This window comes from Hyla sarda, chromosome 2 (assembly GCF_029499605.1).
Source record: "Hyla sarda isolate aHylSar1 chromosome 2, aHylSar1.hap1, whole genome shotgun sequence".
Classification (NCBI taxonomy): domain Eukaryota; kingdom Metazoa; phylum Chordata; class Amphibia; order Anura; family Hylidae; genus Hyla; species Hyla sarda.
The window spans coordinates 43,378,391-43,400,860 of NC_079190.1; the positions used below are offsets into that span (position 1 = coordinate 43,378,391).

The window sequence follows — 22,470 nt, forward strand, 5'->3', positions numbered from 1 at the left end:
CTTCATGAGGTAAGTTCTTCTGACAGTATCTCGGGCTGTATATCTTTCATTTCGTTCGCTCGGCACCGTTCTTACTTTCGTATTGGCAGCACGGCTGCCGACAGTGCCGGGCTGTATATTACTTTGGCGGCCCGGTGTGCGTTGGCTCCGCCCCCACCCAGGACCGCAGAGGCCTGCATTAGGGCGCGAACTGCACCCCAATAAGCGCTGTGTGCGCGCATAGGGGGTTATTGCAGGGCCAATCACAGAGCTGTTGTGTTTAGCACAGCCCCCTCTTTTTCATCAGCCGCAGTTCTCAATGGGCAAAAATGCTACTCACAGCAGCTGCCTTAGGGACAGAATTGGGAGATGTGGTCCATGCCCAGAACTGTTCCTCTCTCCCAATAGATAACTAGCCCTTAGTTACTTATTACACCACTTGTAAAGCTGTAACTCAAAAATCTCTGGTTCTACTGAACCCTCTTGTTCTACCTGCACCACTGTTCCCCCAGACCCCCCTGCTATTTCTACCCCAGATGCTCTTCCAGACCCGGTGGGTTCGGCTGTCCCTTCCCCCTGGGTTTCCTCCCTCTCCCAGTCTATATGCGACTTGGCTCAGGTCTCCCGTTCTGTGGTGCCTGCCTTGGAGAGGTCCTCCCTACACCGGCCTGGCAGGCACGGGTGCTCCCCTCACAGGCTTCGCCCCATTACTCCAGCTTGTAGCAAGCGTCACTCCCCTAGAGGACGCTCCCATGGTCGCCGCTCTGGCTCCCCAGACCCTCGTACCAGGTCAGTCTCTCTCTCTTCCAGGGCCGCCTCACACGTTCCCATTCACCTGGAGAACTTGTGGATGAAGTTTCCGCTTGGGACTCTGGTTCACCAGCGGACAAGAAGAGGACCGCACGGATATGTCGGACATGGTGCACTCATTGGTTTCGGCCATAAGAGACACCTTCCATTTAGAGGACCCAGAAACTTCGGACGTGGCTCCAGAAGTTTCCTTTCATCGTGCCGAACCTCCAGGGCTGCCTCACCTCGTTCCCATTCACCCGGAGAACTTGTGGATGAGGTTTCTGATTCGGCCTCCGACTCAGAAGACCGCACGGATATGCCTGATGTGGTGTACTCACTGGTTTCGGCCATAAGAGACACCTTCCAGCTAAAGGACCCAGGAACTTCGGACGTGGTCCAGAAGTTTCCTCTCATCGTGCCCGACCTCTTCCAGGGCTGCCTCACCTCGTTCCCATTCACCTGTAGAACTTGTGGATGAGGTTTCTGATTCGGCCTCCGACTCAAAGGAACGCACGGATGCCTCATTGGTTTCGGCCATAAGAGACACCTTCCATCTAAAGGACCCAGGAACTTTGGACGTGGCTCCAGAAGTCTCCTTTTTTCGTGCCCGACCGGCACCCAAGACCTTCAGCTCTCACGCTGAATTTTACGCCCTGCTGGTATCCGCCTGGAGGCACCCTGACAAGAAGTTTCAGGAAACAAAGAAGGTTCAAGCGCAGTATCCCTTCGCCAAGGACCTCATTGCTCGGTGGACCTCCTCTCCAACTGTGGATCTGCCGATCTCCTGCCTCTCTAAGGCGCCTACCTGGCCGTTGGCTGATGCGGCTGCCTTCAAGGATCCAGCGGACATGAAAGTGGAGACTTTGGCAAACTTTGCCTTTGAGACAGCAGGATCTTCCTGCTTTTGCTTCGGCCTGGGTGTCAAGGGCCCTTTCAGTATGGTCTCCCATCTCTGCCAGGGTAGTCTTCAAGATCCCTCTGGAGGATTTATTTAATCTAGCTATCCGATGCTCCGCAGCTGGAGATTTTCTGTGTTCTACTTCCATGCGCAGCCACTGTGCTGCCTTTGCCACAAGCTACCTGGTTGCCACCGTCCCTCCATGTGGCTTAAAGCTTGGAATGTGGATGCCGCCTTCAGGAAGTGAGGCGACGGGCGGAAAAGATTTCTTTATTACCTCTGGATAAGGCTCACAGAACCGCTTTCTGTCGTAAGTCCTCCTTCGGGTTCTGCGGACCTTTGGTGCCACCAAAGGGTACCAACAAAGGGTCCAGCCGGGCGCCTTCACGGAAAGAGGGCTCCCTCCTTCCGGAACTGTCCCTCCCCGGAGGTCGGCTATCCATTCCGTCCGTTTTTCGTCCCTATCAGACACCTGTAGGCCTTCCTCGGTCTGAAGGGTCACCCCCACCCACCGACCTTTCTCGAGTGGTTGGTTGCCTCTTACTCTTCTGGGATGCCTGGACCATGCACATTCAGGATCCAGCTCCTTTTTTATCCAGAGAGAAATTGGTCCCGGTTCCTTCAGGGGAACGTTTTCAAGGTTTATTCCAACCTCTTCGTGGTCCCCAAGAAAGGCGTTTCTGTTCGCCCAATCTTGGTTCTCGAGTATCTCAGCCAGCATCTTCTGCTTTCCCATCCCGAATGGAGTCTCTCCATTCGGTGTTGGCGTCCCTGGTTCATGGGGAATTTTCGTTCCTCGATGGACATCAAGGATGCCTGCCTCCACATCTCATTGTTCCGGTCATCAGCGGTACCTCCGCTTTGCAGTTCCGGACGGTCATTTTTTATTGTGGCTCTCCATTTCGGTCTGACCAATTCTCCGCGGACCTTTTCCAAAGTCCTGGCACCTGTGATAGCCCTTTTACGGACAACAGTTGTTTCCGTGATTCCTTACTTGGACGACCTCCTGATCAGAGCTCCAGCCAGGGCCCAGATCCTGGAGAGTCTTTTTTTAAATCATATATTTTTATTAAGAGTTTAAACATTTTTAAACATACAAAAACATTTCCTCAACAATAAAGCCCCCCCCCCCCCACCCACCGTACATACAAACATTCCGTCTCTTCCCTCTGCAGCATCAGGAATATACACAAGTAGTAAACTAGAGGTTTGAATATACTTATATCCCAAGGGGGGGACTCCCCTACTCCCAGCGCACACAACCCCAGCAAGCGGTACCTACAGGCACTCCAACAAAGCCACCAGAGGAGAAAAGAAAGAAAAGGGCAGACAAGGAAAAGAGTCACATACAGAAATTCCCAAACCATAAGCCAATCATATCATGACAAAGACAGGCCGAACCAGTCATCGGGGGGTCAAAATGGTGTACCCAGGGTCCCCAAATACTATCAAATTTCCGTTCAACTTTACGTTTAATATATATCCCTTTCTCCAAGCCCACTATCTGCCATATTCTTTTAATAAGATCAGCGACCCCCGGAGGAGCCGGTCTAATCCAGTACTGCGCAATCAGCTTCCTGGCATGATACAGCACACGTAAGATCCCCACCTCTCTCATGGAAGGTTCCTTATCACATCCAATAAGGCCAAGTAAGCACACCTAAGGTTCTCTAAGCAGTGTATCCCCATAAACATCCCTGATAAGGCGTAACACATCAGCCCAATAGGCATCTAAAACGGGGCACGCCCACACCATGTGAAGCAGATGAGCCTCCAGCTCCCCACACCTAGGGCAGGCAGAGTCGGACCGAACACCTGCATTATGTAAGAACAGAGGGGTCTTATACACCTTGTGCAGAAAGAACAACTGTGACAGTCTGTTAGCCTCCGACAGGGACAATGACGGGGTAAGCGACAAAACTATAGACCATTCCTCATCACTCAGCCCACCAAGGTCTCTCTCCCACTTAGTTCGGACCGTCAAGGGGAACCGTTCATGGTAAAAACTCAAGAGCTCACCGTACAGCCAAGAAATAACTCCCGCAGATTCCCTTTTCATAACTACCGATTCTAGGACCCTGTTAGTTTGCACCTCCATCAGCCGCAGACGATTCTGAGTTTCGTACACATGACGGAGTGGCAGGTATCGATAAAACGAGGAGCGTGGTAAAGCGAACTCCTCCTGCAAGTCCTCAAAAGATCGGACTACCCCCGGTACAGCCAACTGCCCTACTTCACATAGCCCCATCCTCTCCCAATAACCAGCATCCACAAAAGAGCAGAAAACTGGCAAGCCCGGGTTACGCCACAGCGGTGTACACGATATGAAGCTTGTAAGATCCTGGAGAGTCTTAGTCTCAACCTCCAGACCTTGTCCCGATTGACCATCCAACAGAAGTGAGACAAGTCCAACCGCTCTCCTGGGGCTCCAGTTCGACGTGGCCTTTGCCCGCTTCGACTCCGCCGACCAATCAGCTGACTCTCTTATCAAGAGTCCGATGACTTCAGCACCCTGCTCCAGTTTCCATTCGCTTTTGCATGGATGTCCTGGGTCGGTTAGCGGCGGCCGTGGAGGCCTAGCCATTTGCCCAGTTTCATCACCGACCTCTTCAACTGGTGATTCTCTTCCAGTGGGACAGGTCTCCATCGTCTCTCGACCGCGAGATCGTTCTCTCTCGACAGTCTTGTCGGTCACTTCTCTGGTGGCTTCGTTTCCCCCCTGCTTTTTCGGGGGCACTCCTTCCTGCCCCTCCGTGCCAGTCTGTCGGGCTGGGGAGGTGTTTTCAAGGACCGGCCGGTCTGGGGCCTTGGTCCCTCGAAAAGCCCTTTTCCCCTTCAACATGTTGGGGCCTAGGGCAATCCTTTCTTTGCTTGTTTCTTGGGAAATTCCCTTCTGGGCGGAATTCAGGTTTCCGGCCATCTCAGCGCTCTTCATTCAGGGCGTCTCTGGGATGTGGTCTTTCTCAGCCGGTCCTCAGCCATCTAAGGCGAGTGGTCCCTACATCCGTAGGTGTTAACAGTGATCTGCAACCTCTGGGGCGCTCCAGGCGTGGACCTCTGCATGTCCCACCACAAACAAGCATTCCTCTCTCTTGGTTGGGCTTTGCCCTACCTTATCTGTTTATTGGTCGGGCTTAGTCCTACCTTATCTGTTTCCTCCCCTTCCTCTCTTTTCGGGGTCTGTCCTGAGGAAACTCCCAGCAGAGGGCGTTCCCGCCATTCTCGTGGCCCAGACTGGCCCCGGCGGGCGTGGTACATCGTCGTGGTCAGGCTCCTGAGCTACTTACCTCTGCACCTTCCCTATCGTCCAGACCTCCTATATCAGGTCTCCTGTGCCACCCCTATTTGCCGTCTCTGCTTATGACTGTGTGACGGTTAAGACAGCGGTTCTGAGGACCCGCGGTTTCTCTTCCCAAGTGGTTCGCACCATGCTGAGGGCTCACAAGCCTTCCTCTGCAAAGATTTACCACCATACCTGGCAGTCTTATTTCTGTTGGTGTGAAACTCAGCCTTTTTCTCCGGTCGTGGTTGGCTTTCAGCTCCCTTAGGGGTCAAAGGTTCGGCTGTTTCCATTCTTTTTCAACGTTCTCTGGCGTTCAATTATCATGTCCGAACCTAGTCCAGGTGTTGGCACAAGCTGCCCCTCCTTATCAGTCCCCTTTTTCCCTTGGGACTTGCACTTGGTCTTAGATGCCCTGCAAGGCCCCCCTTTTGAACCTCTCATGGACATTTCTCTTCGCCTCCTTCCCCAGAAGGTGGCGTTCCTTATTGCTCTTCCCTCTGTTAGGAGGGTGTCAGAGCTGTCAGCTCTCTCCTGCCTTTCTCCCTTCCTGGTTGTATACCAGGACAAGTTGTTTTGTTTTCCGTCCAGGTCCGTCCTTCGTACCTGATATGGTTTTGGCTTTTTCATCTCAATGAGAACATCGTCCTACCGTCCTTTTGTCCGGCCCCTTCTCATCCCTGGAAGCGTTTGTTCCACAACCTGTTGTGGTCGTTGGACAAGACAACCATTTTGGGAGCTTACCTCTGCAAGGGAAAGATCCCACCCTTCAGGGTTTTGGCTCATTCCACCCGTTTTTCAGGGCATCCTGGGCCCTCCGCTACGTGGCTTCGGCCTTGCAGTTCGCGTGGCCGTCTTTCTCAAGGTGCTACCAGATTCATACCTTTGCATCAGTTGATGCTACTTTGGGCTGTAAGATATTTTAGACGGCGGTGGTGTCCACCTATCTGATTCCTTACCCACCCAAGGGACGGCTTTCGTACGTCCCATGGTCTGTGTCCCCCAATGGAGCCGATTGAGAAAAGGAGATTTTTTATGCTTACCGTAAAATCTCTTTCTCGAAGGATCCATTAGGGGACACAGCTCCCACCCTTTTTTCTGGTGTTCCCATTTCAGTTATCTGTCTGAAGGTGTGTTCAGTTGCCTTTTCTTCTGATTGCTCGGACAGTTTGTGGTTTTCTCTTGACCTCTCGGTCTTCTATTGCTCTGGGACTAAAACCTCAGGTGCCTGTGGGCGGGAATACCTTGCTGGGAGGAGCCGACTTTTCTTGTTGCCATAGTGTGAAGCCTCCTAGTGACAGCAGCATACACCCATGGTCTGTGTCCCCCAATGGATCCTTCGAGAAAGAGATTTTATGGTAAGCATAAAAAAATCTCCTTTTTCCTATCTCGCATTGCAAACTACTTTTACCCTGAGGAGCACTGAATTGGTAATATTTAAAAACCATCTACCCAACTTAATTTTAATTCTCTTGAACCATGCGTGTCCAATCCATATTGGAGAATCATTAAAGTTAAACAGAAGTTGCTGAAGTTCCACTATTTTAATGATAGGAAACCTATGTTCCATTTTGATAGGTGCAGTAGTTTAGTCTAGGTGTTTCCTCCTTGTCCAAACCTGGCAAAAAGGGCCTCAAGTCATTTTTGGGGTAATTCTTCTTGTCCACTGAGATTTTTATGTCCAGATAGTCCAGAGTTTCAGATAATTAAATAATTCTCAATTCACCCATCGGCCCAATCATTTCTTGGTCGATTGGGAGTAAGGCTAGGATTCCACTGAGGTTACCGTATATACTCGAGTATAAGCCGACCCGAGTATAAGCCGAGACCCCTAATTTCAACCCAAAATCCCAGGAAAAGTTATTGACTCGAGTATAAGCCTAGGGTGGGAAATACCTCATCCCCCCCCTGTCATCATCCAGACCCGTCATTAACATCCTCATCATCCCCTTGTCATCATCCCACACATCCCCCCTTCATCATCCCCTTGTCATCATCCCACACATCCCCCCTTCATCATCCCCTTGTCATCATCCCACACATCCCCTTATCATCCCACACATCCCCCCTTGTCATCATCCCACACATCCCCCCTTCATCATCCCCTTGTCATCATCCCACACATCCCCCCTTCATCATCCCCTTGTCATCATCCCACACATCCCCTTATCCCACACATCCCCCCTTCATCATCCCCTTGTCATCATCCCACACATCCCCTTATCATCCCACACATCCCCCCTTCATCATCCCCTTGTCATCATCCCACACATCCCCTTATCATCCCACACATCCCCCCTTCATCATCCCCTTGTAATCATCCCACACCCCCCCCCTTCATCATCCCCACCCCCCTTCATCATCCCCACACCCCCCCCCCCCTTCATCATCCTCTTCTCATCATTCGCCCTCAGTGGTCTTCAACCTGCGGACCTCCAGAGGTTTCAAAACTACAACTCCCAGCAAGCCCGGGCAGCCATCGGCTGTCCCGGCTTGCTGGGAGTTGTAGTTTTGAAACCTCCGGAGGTCCGCAGGTTGAAGACCACTGCGGCCTTCAACATCATCCAGCCCCCTCTCACCCCCTTTAGTTCTGAGTACTCACCTCCGCTCGGCGCTGGTCCGGTCCTGCAGGGCTGTCCGGAGAGGAGGTGGTCCGGTGAGGAGGTGGTCCGGGCTGCTATCTTCACCGGGGGCGCCTCTTCTCCGCGCTTCCGGCCCGGAATAGAGGCGTTGCCTTGACAATGACGCATAAGTACGTTGGCAATGAACGCACCTCTGCGTCGTTGTCACGGCAACGTGACTATTCTGAGGCCGGGCCAGAAGCGCTTAGAAGAGGCCTCCCCGGTGATGATAGCAGCCCGGAACCACTATGCCACCGGACCACCTCCTCTCCGGACAGCCCTGCAGGACCGGACCAGCGCCGAGCGGAGGTGAGTACTCAGAACTAAAGGGGGTGAGAGGGGGCTGGATGATGTTGAAGGCCGCAGTGGTCTTCAACCTGCGGACCTCCGGAGGTTTCAAAACTACAACTCCCAGCAAGCCCGGACAGCCGATGGCTGCCCGGGCTTGCTGGGAGATGTAGTTTTGAAACCTCTGGAAGTCCGCAGGTTGAAGACCACTGCGGGTGGGGGAGTTCACTCGAGTATAAGCCGAGGGGGGTGTTTTCAGCACGAAAAATCGTGCTGAAAAACTCGGCTTATACTCGAGTATATACGGTATGTCCTTACGGTTATTTAGGGTAAAAAATGCCAGAAAAAAGCAAAAGAAAAACTGCCACTAATTTTCCCAGCGTTTTGGCATTTTTTTCTGGTGTTTTTAGCTTTGTGTGGAAATTGCATTTTTGGCCACTTTGGCAGTTTTCCTGCGGCCGATTTTTTTTTTTTAGAATTTTGTTGGGTACCAAAACAAAATTTTTTTTTTAAATAAAAATGGTACAGTAGGGATGGAAAAAATTGTAGGGAACGAAATTAATATTTTTTTATTATGACATTTTTATTAGTTTATAATCACGGACCAAGTTATGTAAGCGGGCAGGGACATTAAAATGTAGCCAACAATATTAAAAATTAAGGGGCAATGTAATTGTAAAAATGACCACTCTGAGCGGCATACATGAATCAGTGATGTGAATATTCACATCACTTGGCGGCCATATAGAGCAGAGATGCGGAGTGTGGAAGAGAACCGCTCCATATGTCAGAAAGATAAAGGACGATCGCAACGGGTGTCAGGAGTGACATCTGGGGCGATCTGTCCCTTACTGAAGGTACTACTGCTCCCAACATGGAGCACACTCTGCCCCATGCTGGGAGCTGTAGTACCCGCACTAATAGACAGATCGCAGCGGTTGTCACTCCTGACACCTGTTGCAATCATCCTTTATAATATGGAGAAGCGGGTGGCACGGCCACAGTTCTCGGCTCCCTTGCCCTTTACTTCTCTGTGATGTGAAGTACTTTACACATTACAGATTCATATTTGGTACTGAGAGTTATGATTGGCTGGAACCATACAGCCAATCACAACTCTAGCGCCAAATATGAATCTGTGATGTGAAGAGAACTTCACATCACAGAGGTGTACAGTACAGTGCAGGGGACTGGAGAAGTGCAACCGTGCCCACCCTCTTCTCCATATTATAAAGGACTATCGCAATGGGTGTCAGGAGTGACAACTGTGCGATCTGTCTATTAGTACAGTTACTACAGCTCCCAACATGGAACAGTGTTCTATGCTGGGAGTAGTAGTAGTACCTAAAAATAGGGGACAAGATGTCTGATCTCCGGACCCACAGCGTTGGTGGCGTCTGGAACACAGAAGCTTGGAGCTTCCGTGTTCATGACATCACACCATGCCCCCTCCATTCATGTCTTTGGGAGGGGGTGTGACAGCTAGTATGTAGCCATCACGCCCCCTCCCATAGACATGAATGGAGTGGGGGCGTGGTGGCTGTCGTCGCGAGTCATCCAGCACAGAGCGGAGTTCGCTCCATGCACGGATGACTGGGGTGCCGCGCAGGAGATCGCAGGGGTCCTTCAAATAGGGGGTAAGATGTTTTTTGCCTTTATAAAACATAATTAAAATACATTATTACTAAAAAGTTTTACAAAATTAATAAAAATTTATTATTTTTACAATTACACTGTAAAAATAATTTTTACAATTACATCGCCCCTTTATCCATTTTTAATATTGGCGGCTACATTTTCATGTCCCTGCCCGCTCACATAAATTGGTCCCTGATTGAAAATTTATAAAAATGTTGTTATAAAAAATATGTTTTGTTCCCTACAATTTTTTCCATCCCTACTGTACCTTTTTTTTTATTTTTTTTATGGTAACTTATGATATTAAATAAAATAAAATATTAAATATTTATTTATTTTGTCTTAGCATCCATGTAAGATCAGCTGCAGCTACTTGTTTGAAGAATATTTTGGCCACAAAAACTGGTTGTCACTTTTGGGATTCTTACAAAGATCATGGAGATCCTATGCTTGTGTATCTGCAGCCATTCCGTACTCCAAAAAAGAAGGTAAGCGAAATGCAGCTGCACCATTTTTCTCCATTTTCTGTGAAATAAAAGTTGAGTATGAAAATATCATTGCATACAAAACCATTCAGAAGATAGGACTGTAATTTTTTTAACTCTTACCAATAAAACTGAAATGTTAAGGGAGCAGTCCAGCTTAAAAAAAAAAACATATCCTCTAATGTAAGGATAGGAGATAAGTGTCTGATCGCGGGGGCTCTGACCACTGGGACTATCGCTGTCTCCTTCCCGGATCTTCCCATGCACGGAGCTGTGTCAACCACCGCATGAAGCAGTGGTCGGCAGGCCCCCTCAATGCATCCCTTTGGGAGAGCCGGAGATACCAGAGTAAGGAGCTCCGCCCAGGAGATTTTAGTGGTCGGACCAGTGGTCGGACCCCCTGCTATCAGACACTTGATTTCCCCTTTCATTTGGATAGGGGATACATTTTCCTAAACTGCAATTCCCCTTTAACAGTTGAGTTAAAGGAGTTGTCTGGTTAGGGACTTTTGCTGAAGACATTCCAAGAAATCCTACAGCTAGTTCTGCAGAATACAATTCCTCACGCCTCTCAATGGAAAAGAAAAAAAAATGATGTTGGCAGAAATAACTATTGATTTTTTTAGTGCTTTTATTATACAAAATTTGGAAAACATAAAACTATGTAAATGTGGTATAACCACCTCTAGGAACATATGAGAACTTGAGAAAAATTGCTGTTGTCTCAAGGCCCAAAATAGTTGTGCGTTAAGGGGTTAAACTCTACATTTAGATACATCAGTGTTACTTGCCTAAACAAAGGGGAAAAAAAATCTTTGGATATAGGGGGAAGATTTAGGAAACCTTGTGTAGGAAAAATATGGAATTGCTAACAGTCATTGCTCTTGCTCTTTTAAGGTCCTTCAAGTTGAACCTATGGAGACGGAAGGTGCATTTGACATTGTGGATGACCACAGTTTATGGATACCCCAAAATGGCAGCCATGAGGACTGGATAAAGAACTTGACTTGTGCTTTACTTGACAGTGGCGGAGTGAGAAGTGAAGTTCTTCTTTTATTAAAACCAATGTGTGAGGTGGGTTACTATGCTCTTAGGTTTTTTTTTAAATATTTTTCGATGAGATTTTTGTCACTGTTTACACCTTGATTAACCCCTTAAGGACTCAGAGTTTTTCAGTTTTTGCACTTTAGTTTTTTCCTCCTTACTTTTTAAAAATCTTAACCCTTTCAAACTTTCAAAGTGCATATTTCGGTAAAAATGACACCTTATCATTATTCTGTAGATCCATACGGTTAAAATGATACCCTACTTATATAGGTTTGATTTTGTCGTACTTCTGGAAAAAATCATGCAGAAAAATTTATATGTTTAAAAATGTCATCTTCTGACCCCCTATAACTTTTTTATTTTTCCATGTACAGGGCGGTATGAGGACTCATTTTTTGCGCCGTGATCTGAAGTTTTTATCGGTCCGATTTTTGTTTTGATCGGACTTTTTGATCACTTTTTATAAATTTTTTAATGGTATAAAAAGTGACCAAAAATACGCTTTTTTGGACTTTGGAATTTTTTTGCGCGTACGCCATTGACCGTGCGGTTTAATTAATGATATATTTTTATAGTTTGGACATTTACGCACGCGGCGATACCACATATGTTTATTATTTTTTTTTATTTACACAGTTTTATTTTTTTATGGGAAAAGGGGGGTGATTCAAACTTTTATTAGGGAAGGGGTTAAATGACCTTTATTAACACTTTTTTTAACTTTTTTTTTGCAGTGTTATAGGTCCCATAGGGACCTATAACACTGCACATGCTGATCTCTCATGCTGATCACTGGCGTGTATAAACACGCCTGTGATCAGTGTTATCGGCGCTTGACTGCTCCTGCCTGGATCTCAGGCAGGTAAGGGCCCTCCCGGTGTCCTGTAAACTGTTCGGGACGCCGCGATTTCACTGTGGCGGTCCCGAATAGCCCGACTGAGCAGCCGGGATACTTTCACTTTCACTTCAGACGCGGCGGTCAGCTTTGATCGCCGCGTCTGAAGGGTTAATACAGGGCATCACCGTGATTGGTGATGTCCTGTATTAGCCCCGGGTCCCGGCCGTTGATAGCCGCCGGAACCGACCCGATATGACGCGGGGACACCGCGTGACCCCGCGGCATATCGCAGGAGCCGGCGGAGGACGTAAATATTCGTCCTGCGTCGTTAAGGAGTTAAAAGCGATTTTTAAAATATCTAATAAAAAAGCCCAGTTTAAGTGGTCAGTCTCAATAGGCACACCAAGGCCTCCCTAAGCCACTCTCCAGTAGTCACAAACAGGCCCCTTATTTACTAGACACTCTCACAATGCTCCTTCTGCTGGTAGGAAGCTATACAAAAGCCACCTGTTGCCAGTGGTTTCCACTCTTTATTATTTAGAACACATGTACGTGGAGACAAAATGAGCATGCATGTGTTGAATGTTTTGGGAAGAACTGCATTTGGCTAAATCAGCTTTTGGCTGACCGCTATCTGATGTATATGGCCTGCATACAAGCCATAAACACCTTTGCACTGATGTTTTTTTTTTTATTATTGATTTGTTTCTTGAATATTAAGCAACTTTCCAAATCGTCTTAATTAGGAATTTCTTACCATTTTGCTGCTGCACAGAGAAAGAAAAGATAAATCCATCAGGCAGACTTAATGCACTCCCAGTGGACAGTTCAGATTGTGGACAAGGGGTAGAGAAACTGTGGAAAACATCTCACAAAGGCTGTAGACAGAGAGGAATGCAGATACATGGCAGTTTAGAGTGAAGAATCACATTGGCTGCATACAAGTAGAGAGAGAAAGCAGAGCTCACACAGTAAGCTGTAGAGGCCTATAAAGAAAGTGTTTTTTGCAGCATAATTACATAGCACAAATAAAAAAAAAGGTTTTTAGGGGTGTCCATAGCTTTTAAGTCCAATATAGATTTATCGTATGTCATGGTATATGATGTCTGTATGTAATTGTGTTTCTCTATATGTTGTAGGTCAAAGCTGATTTCTGTCAGGCTGTATTGCCTTATCTCATACATAATATCCTACTCTGTGACCCCAAAAACACGTGGAGGACACTTCTATCAAAGCACATCAAGGGGTTTTTCACTGCATGTTGCCGCTCTACACCGACGTCCAGCAGATCAGCCACCCCAGCTAGTTCAGACTCTGGTACAGTCACAATCCACTGCAGAGTTGGGTCTCAGTGCTGCTTTTATATGCTGTGATAAGTGTTGGTTAGGTGTTGTTGGTTAATGTTGGCTTTTCTGTGGCATTTTGGAATGTATGCAGAAATCCTAGGTCCCTATAGCAAATTTAAAAGGGGTCTTAGAATACTGGCTGCATGCTGTGGCCACAAGGGGGAGCTCATTGACATTATGCTTACCCCTTTCACATTGTGGTTTCAATACATCACAGGTTGGCATTGATCACTACCATACCTGCCCATTCTCCTTCTTTTTTGGCCCACAAAGAATATTGGTGACGAAGAGCTGTATACTGACCAGGCACATGTGCATGTAGGTGGCGATGCATACACTGTATTCATGGCCGCATACTTTATGTTCACTAGGCTGACTGCTCTCTTACCTGGCCTGGTGAATGTACCGTGTTGTGCAAGTAATTTGCGATGCATTTAGCATATGTATTATAGATTACTACTATATAAGAGCATGGAATTTCTTACTCCAGCATGGTGTGCTATACCAATAGCATAGAGTGCCACAGAGACAATCAAGTTGGCGGCCACTATGTCTATAAATGTAATGTCATTTGTTATATTGTATGTACATGCACATTGATGGACATCAGCTGTTTGCAGCCATTAGACATCACATCTGGTTGGACTTCTAAATCCCACCACTAGGGGTCTCCATACCCCTTGGGACACTGATGAGTCCCACAGCAGCATGAGGGTGTCCAAGGATCATGGACACAAGATGGCTGATTGACAAGGCTGCAAGGAGAACACAGCCTGCAGCAACACCGCTGTAACACAGAGTTTCACCGAACGTGTGCCTCCAGCAGTTGCAAAACTACAACTCCAAGGGTGCCTGGACAGTCAAAGGATGTCTGGGCATGCTGGGAGTTGTAGATTTGCAAAAGCTGTAGGCAGAGTGAGGGAGAGGGAGGAGTCATCACAGTGCAGGCAAAAGATGCCCCCTCCCTTTGACAAGATGGAAAAGAAAGTGAGCACTGTTAATATGCAATTTTTCATGAAATATGGGTGATAGACACATAATTACATGCACATGATCAGGATGAGATACTGAGTAACATATAACAGTTTTTTAATTTTTTTTGTGGAGTCTGAAAGGTACGCTTTAAATAACATGTCTATTTCCAAATCAGAATCTGAAAGCTTGGCCCAGGGAACTGTGAACATGGCTTCCAGGAGAACAATGCTCAGTATTGTGGAGTATTTGAGGAAGCAAAGAAGGTAGGAAGATTTTATTTGTTCATTTTTCTAGGCTTACCATGGCTATAAATTATATAATATTCTCTCCTTTAGGTTGAAATTGTTTATTTTTTTTCTGGAGGAGAACTTATTTGCATTATCTAAACTCATATGGAGTAACACAAAACAAGTAACGTACAAAACAATTCAAGTACCTGGGTAGACCACTAAATTATTTCATCCATTTATAGATTATTTTGCTTATGAAATCTCAATAAATTGGCAGCATTGTGTAGTACTCTGTTTTTTAGGAGTAGCTTGAGTTCAGAATGACGTGCACACCTAATTTTCTATTTTTAAGCACCCCTTTAGCACCCCCTCCTTCTTCAGGTGCCTGGGTGAACCTGCTCAGCATAGTCCCTGCTCCTTCTTATGTACACACACATAGCACCTTATCCTAAAAAGTAACCTGAAATGGGTAAACACATTGGCAGATTTTCTAAAACAGCCGAATATGTGGAGTGCATGGTCTGCATGGCCGACTTAGCAGACGTGCCTCTAGTGTGCTCCTGCCTTCCTGCCAGTAAATCCTTGGATATCCCTGCCATCCTGCACTTTTTAGGGGTACTACCCACTGCTGCTGGACCCTGGTGCATTCAGGCTCCCTCCTGTCCTTAACTCCAGTGAATGGAGGTGTCTGTGGACTGCCTGTGACCCCTGAGTGGGGTAGGCCCTGAAGCCCCGCCTCTCCTGTGCTTCTCCTGCCCCTGTGATTCGTGACGGCTGTGCGTTTCCTACCTGGTCCGCGGCACCTCCACTGGGGGCGCAGATCTCCTCCGGTGCCTGGATCTGTTGGTGTGGTGTCTCTGAGGTTGGCTTCTGGGTCCAAAACTGTGCCATCCGTCATCTTGAGCTGCTTCTCCCCGGCCTCCGCTCTCACTGCCGGCGGGAGCGTGGGTGCTCCTGTTAGATAACTCCGAGGACTCACTGATGGACCTCCATCCTCTCGTCTAATGGTATTGTGCGGAAGGTGCAGGTGGGTGAGCACTATTGCAGTGGTGCCGGCCGCCATCTTGTGACACAGGGGGACACTGGCGGTGTGCTGCGGGTGCTGCTCTATTCCCTGGGGGAGCCTGCTAGTCTTCACCTTGGGTGCGTGTGCAGAGGGGCTCTTCTGTGTCTATTTAACCCTATACTGGCTGGGAATCAAAGTCTGTGCCTGACTGCTGGACTTTTGTCCCTGCTTTTAAGGGGTCCTATACACATATATAGGGTGCTGTGCCTATAGGTGCCTGTAGCCGCCTGTACCTGTCCCTGGAGCCCTGGGCTACTCTTTCCCTGGACTTCCTGCTGTGGGGGACTGCTATACTCCCTGGTCCTATCATCCTGGTCAGCTACTCCTTATATTCCTCTTGCTTGCTGAATTGGGTTGGTGAACCCCACAGAAGTGTGCCTTCTTCTCTCCTGTGCTACCTGAGGTATCTCTACCAGTGTGCAGTGGGCCTTATCTATTACACTACATGGCCTCCAACAAGTGGAAAAAGAACAAGGAGGTAGCTGGTTCCTTGCAGCAGGGGGCTAGCATGTCCTCCACCTTGAGGAATAAAATGGCATTACAACAGGAGGTGGCGTCGAAATTTGAACGTTCACCTTGAGGAACCAATCACCTGATTCCCCTGACTGCAGGGCTGCTTCTCTTCCAATGGCTGATATTGAGGCCCCATCGGACCCCTTGGAGGACTATGATGCTTTCCTGCAAAATTCTATTGCAGACTCTCATGTCTCTCTACCAAGCAACTCCACCTGTGATATCTGCTGCGGTGGCCGCCGCTTCATCTGGTTTTTCTGCTGAACCCACTTTGGCTGCTGTTTTTGCTGAATACAGTGATGTAACATGACTCTCTCTCAACTAACTGCTCAAGTGGGAACGGTACAGTCTGACATCTCCCTTATTCGTCAGGACCTGCAAAAAGTGACTGATCGCAGCTCTGCAGCGGAGGGAAGGATTAGCGATGTGGAAGATGCAGTTGTCCCCTTGGTATGGGACTCTACCAGACATGGTCAGGATATTCATATGCTTAAAGCTAAAGCAGATGACCTTGAAAATAGATTGCGCCACAACAATGTGGGTATTGTGGGACTACCTGAAAAGTGTGAAGGCTGCTATCCTACAGAATTTATGGAGGCCTGGCTCAAGAATGTGTTTGGTGCTGATAATCTGACCCCTCTCTTTGCTGTCGAGTGGGCTCATCGGGTCCCTACCAGACAGTTTGCACCAGGGGGGCCACCCCGCTCTATGCTAGTGAAATTTCTTCACTACCGAGATTGGGACGGGATTCTACGTCTCGCTAGGGAGAAACAACATATCACGGTGAATGACCACGTTATGCCTTTCTTTCCTGACTTCTCGGCAGCCGCCTCTTTACGACTCCTCGTAAAGAGGCGGCTGCTTGCTTTGTATGTCCAGTACTCTATGCTGTATCCTGCAAGACTCCGGGTGGTCACCTTGGGTACCACTCATTTCTTTGAGGGGGTGGATGTAACTGTCCATTGCCTGGACTCTCATGAATCGCAATTGCGTCAAAGGGCTCATAGGAGCTCTCCAGGTTCTGCCCCGGACTGAATTGTTCCCTTGATCCAACATACACATTGCATGATAATTGATGCTTTTGTTCTATGGCCCTGTTTGACTGGATTATTTTCATTATTTTATTTTCATTACTTTTTCATTCTTGTGGAGGGGCTTGTAACTTGCAATGGGTGGTATTGATTGTTTCCTACCTTTAGTTTTTCTGTGGGGGAGGGTAGTAATTTCTCTATGGGGTACTCATTTAATGTGTTCATGTGGGATATACTATATATTGTTTAATTGCAGGAGTCCGCTTACTGCTCATCTGACTATGTTTGGTTGGCTGTTTGCATTCTTGCTGTATGCTCTCACTCTGGTCTCTACATTCTGTCCCGATGGCTGGTTATTTTTAATTGTATCGGAGTGTGCTGATGACTGGTGTGGGTATATTAGCACCCCCTGGTGCCGCATGCCGTGGTATTTTGAGTGGCTGTGTTTGTTTTTTGTTTTGGGGTGTTTGTTTTCTGTTGCATCTCTTCCCTCTTTTATGTGAGTTGCTCATCTACCGTTACTGTGAGGGTGTCAGTTTCTTCCTCCGAAAATGTGGCGGCCTTGTGGTTATTTTATGGTTTTCTCTCTGTAATGGTGGTATTTCATTTTGTGGTGTGGAATGTTCAAGGGCTGGGGGAAGTGTCTAAACGGTATGCAGTTTTAAACTCAGTGAGGCAGTTCCACCCTGCTATACTCTGTCTTACGGAGACCCATTTGGCGGCAGAATCTACTGCAGTCCTCCATAGAGCTTGAGTCGGTCATTCCTTCTATTCTACTTTCTCCTCCCATGCTCGAGGAGTTAGTATTTTGGTCCATAAGTCCATCCCATTTAAATTGGTTTCTTCCGTTGTTGATCCGATGGGCAGTTTATCTGCCTTTTGTGTGAAGTGTCTCACCGACTGCTCATTCTTGTGGGCCTTTATATTTCCCCTCCATATAGCGATGCTGGTGTACATCGTGTTCTCTCTATAGTTTCTGGGTTTCCGGTGGCACCTCTACTCATATGTGGGGACTTAAATCAGGTTTTGGATGCCTCCGTTGACAGGTTTTGGGATCTGCAGGCCCCTCCCTCCTCTAGGCCTACTGGACTTGCTCAACTACTGTGTGAGGTTGATTTAATAGATCTGTGGCGCCATCGCAATCCTATCACTCAACAATTCTAATGCTATTCTGCCACGCACGGAACTCTGTCCAGGGTAGACATGGCTGTTGGGGACGTTGATATGGAAGGTATGATGAGGGAGATTGAATACTTAGCGAGAGGTCTCTCTAATCATTCCCCCATCCGATTAAAGTTACAATTAGTTTGGGATGCTGGTGGGGAGCGCCCGCTGTGGAGGCTGAATCCGTTCTGGCTGCATCTGCTGACTACGGCAGAAATTGTATGTGTGGAACTTAGAAATCGTATAGACATCTATGCTGGTTCGGCTTCGGTCTCCGTGGTCTGGGACTCTAAAGGCTTTCCTCCGTGGCTTGTTTATACGGGACATTAGTGTACGCAAATCGTTTACTAGAGAGAGGGGGGAGAAATTACGACAGGTGGTAGTTGGTGCTGAGAATGCATATGTCTTGGCTCCTTCCCCTGAGGCTCACGGTGCCTATACTAAATATATTTAGAGGATGCTGCTGAACACAAATGTTTTTTTTTGTTTGTTTACCAAACAGATATTTTGAATGTGGTGAGGGTACGGGTAAACTATTGGCTTCTATTGCTCAACAAGGGATTAAGTACATTGGCTGCCTGAGGGATAATCGGGGAGGGAGGTCACGGAGGACGGTGATATTTTGCAGGTAATGTTGGATTTTTATAGGGATGCATACTCGTCCAAGACTACTTGCTCTGAGGTGGAATTGGAGGCTTATGTGGGTGGAGTATCCCTGCCCTCTCTTTCCCCAGAACAGAGGGACTCGCTGGACTCGCCCATCTCTCTGGAGGAACTGGAGTTGGCTTTGAAGGATGCTGCATATGAGAAATCTCTGGGCCTGGATGGTCTACCAAGTGAGGTCTATAAACAATATCAGGGGGTTCTTTTGCCTCAGCTGCAGCAGGTAGTCGAGACAGCGGTTTTGGAAGGTACCTTACCCAGATCCATTATGGAGGCCATTGTAGTACTCCTTCCTAAACCTGGTAAGGACTTCTTGAGTGCGGGCTCTTATAGGCCTATTTCTCTATTATGTGCTGATGTGAAGCTGCTGGCTTGGGTGCTCGCTAACAGATTGGCTAAAGTGGTCCTATCGTTAGTCCACGGGGATCAGACTGGCTTTATGCCGGGAAAGTCGAAGGTAGACAATATCCGTAGGGTATACTTTAATTTACAAATGGCTCAGGATGGGAAGGGGGCTCATTCGATTTTTTTCACTGGACGCCACCAAGGCATTTGATAGCATTGAGTGGAACTATATATGGCGAGTGATAGGCTCTATGGGCTTTGGAAATAGGTTTCTTGCTTATGTCAAACTTCTACATCAGTGTCCTGTTGCCTGCCTTCGTGTGAGTGGCCATTTGTCGCTGCTATTTGAGTTGCACCCTGTCGCCTCTGCTCTTTGCCCTTGCTATTGAACCCTAAGCATGTCTTATCAGGTCCTCTACGGCAATGGTGGGTTTCCGGTATGTGTCTATTGAGAAGAGGGTGGCGCTGTATGCGAATGACATGTTACTGTTTTTAGAGGATACAGCCCACTCCCTGGCCCCTGCTATGTCTCTCATAACTGAGTTTGGTTCTTTTTCTGGCCTATTGATTAACTGGGATAAATTTGTGCTTATGCCCCTGGATCCTTTGCCTGATGTCCCTCAGATAGCTGCCTCTCAATCGCAAGTGGTTACTAGCTTTAAGTATTTAGGCATTTATATTACTCCCTCTATTTATGATTTTATTCCTCGCAACCTAAACCATCTCTTGGATAAGAGCTCCCTAAAGGTGGCAGTCTGGTGCAAGCTTCCGATTTCGGTGGTTGGCTGGACTAACCTGGCTAAAATGTTACTGATGCCGCAATTACTCTATATTTTGCAAAACTCTCCAGTATGGATTGCGATGGCCTACTTCCAGAGAATACAGCGTCTTTTTAGGCAGTTGGTCTGGGGGGGAGGGTCAGCTAAGATTAGATTGGAGATGTTACAGAGGGGGAAATCTTCGAGGGGCTTGCCCTTTTGAACCCTTGGTTATACTTTCTTGCCTCACAATTACACCAAATTAGAGGTTTGGCGACTGTTCCTATGTTAGGCCCTACAGGAACATTGTTTATGACCAAGCATTGGGTACGTGTGCCACTGCATATACTGGAAATTGGTGCCCTTTGTAGACCTCCTGACTCCTCTCCCACTACCGTGCTCCTGTGCAAGCTTTGGGGTCACGCGCGCAAATTACTAGACATCACGGGTTGCATTAAATTCACACCGCTGTGGCATAACCTGGGCTTGCCTTATTTTTGCTCTTTTGTAGATGCTGGTTTTTGGGAGAGTGCTTTGGGGCAGCTGGCTGTTCAGGGTGTGCTTAGGATTTTCAGGGACTTACAGGAGGAGCCTGCCTGCCACACTCTTTGTTTTATAGATATTTACAGTTACACCATGTATACGAAATGCAATGTAGGTCTTCTTCGTTGGCTGTTCATTCCAATGGGGTCCTAGATTCTGTAGTTAGGAAACGGGAGCCTGCAGGGGTGATTTTGTAGCTTTATGGGGAGTTGTTGAGTTTCCAGCATGAGAGATTCCCCTTGACTATTCGTGGCAAGTGGGAGAGGGATCTTGGTGCCCTCACTGACGAGGAATGGTCTACCGTGTTAGCGCTTACTCCTTTTCTCTCATTGTCTGAATCTAACTGGTTGTCTCAGCTATTTTTATTGCATAGGGTATATATTTCTACGTAAGATTGGGGTTAGGTCTGACTCTGCCTGTCCTTGGTGCGACAGGTTGGAAGCTCATTTGTTGCATATGTTGTGGGACTGCCCTCATTTGGCTACTTATTGGAATGATGTGTTGTACCTTATTAGGTCGGTTTATGGTGTGACATTGTCTCCTGTCCCTAAAGTGTGCTTGCTGGGTCTCATTGGTTGCAGTCAGGAGCCCTCAGTGACGGAAGTAGGTAGCGACTTCTGAATCAAGCTCGAAAACAATATTGGATAAGGCCTACCCCTCCAGCAATGGCAGATCTCATTGCTCGTGTTACGTTCATAGTGCGGTTGGAAAAAGGTATTTACATCAAATGTAAGGTTGAATGCAAGTTTGACGGTATTTGGGGCCCCTGGGTGTGGAAGTTTGACCCTCGGGGGATGTATCTTAGACTACGGTTTGGTGTGCTGCCTGTGTCTGTGTGATCATATTTATCTTTGTAGTGTGCCTGTTCTATTTTGTCGTTCTGCTTGTGGCTGTTTGGTGGCGTGGAAGTCTGGATAGTCACACTCAATGCTTAATCTAAATTTATGTTTTTCTTGCGGTGTCATACTAATTGCAGAGTTTTAGTTTGCGGGGAAGTGACAGAATCGTTCGGTGGGGAGTGGGTACTGTTTGGGAACACGGAAGCCCGCACACAGCGTTTGGAGTAATGAACTTCCGGACGCTGTGAGCGGAGCTCCAAAAATTAGGGCAGCGCACAACCCCTTTAAGCCACTCTCTGTACAGTGAAGCCACACCCCTAATAAATGCGGTGCATTTTTTTTTGGCGCGGATTGTGCCAAAATTGTGGCACATTTGCAGTAGTGTTTTTCTAAATTTGTAAGGCCTCTATGGTAACAAACATCTTGTTTTCTTTTTCCCTTTAGGCATCTAAAGTGCTACCTCCTATGACAATATGGTATTTATGATATGGTATTACTTGGAATTAGACTTTATCCCTCTTCTTGTTTTTAGACCCGACCAAGGAACAGCCTTCGATGATAATTTCTGGCTTGATCTGAATTACCTTGAAGTTGCCATGGCAGTGCAGTCCTGCGCGGCTCATTTTACTGCCCTGCTGTACACGGAGATTTACGTTGACAAGATCAAGTTAGATGGAGAGCAAACAGCAAAGTAAGTGCTTCTGGGTGCGATTAATCAGGCAGAATGTCTGCAGAATGTTAGGTCGGGCACTGCCATCTGTCATCCGTTTTGCGTTCTCTACTCTGCATGAATAAATGGAAACAAACTAGCAGGTATTAAACATTGCAACTTTTTTGTATAGTGGTTGTATGCGATTTGCGCCGCCACCCTGTAGTATCTGATGCCTAGGGCATCCTGTACTATTTAATCTGGCTCGTGTTTTTAGGAGCAAGTTCACAGCACGCAAGTCTCTCAAGTTTGAAGAGGAGAGTCAGACCGTGACTATTGTCAGTATAAGCGAGAAGAGCAAAGAGGAAACCGGGATAAGTTTACAGGTATTCCTAGGTTTTCTGACTTATACATGATTGCAGTTATAGGTCATATTGGTTCATAAAGTAAACAATTTGTCACCCCACCCTTCATCTAATGGG

General features: G+C 47.4%; 1 protein-coding gene across 10 annotated transcripts in view; it reads left to right on the forward strand.

The window, feature by feature from the left end:
- Positions 1 to 22,470, forward strand: part of ATM (ATM serine/threonine kinase) — a 203,042-nt gene that overhangs the window by 127,589 nt on the left and 52,983 nt on the right. For all 10 annotated transcript variants that reach the window (XM_056561645.1, XM_056561649.1, XM_056561647.1 and 7 more), the window contains 6 exons: positions 9,843 to 9,984; positions 10,879 to 11,055; positions 13,006 to 13,183; positions 14,363 to 14,450; positions 21,872 to 22,030; positions 22,266 to 22,374. In XM_056561645.1, the coding sequence (XP_056417620.1) occupies positions 9,843 to 9,984; positions 10,879 to 11,055; positions 13,006 to 13,183; positions 14,363 to 14,450; positions 21,872 to 22,030; positions 22,266 to 22,374 (853 nt within the window). The remainder of the gene's footprint in view (positions 1 to 9,842; positions 9,985 to 10,878; positions 11,056 to 13,005; positions 13,184 to 14,362; positions 14,451 to 21,871; positions 22,031 to 22,265; positions 22,375 to 22,470) is intronic.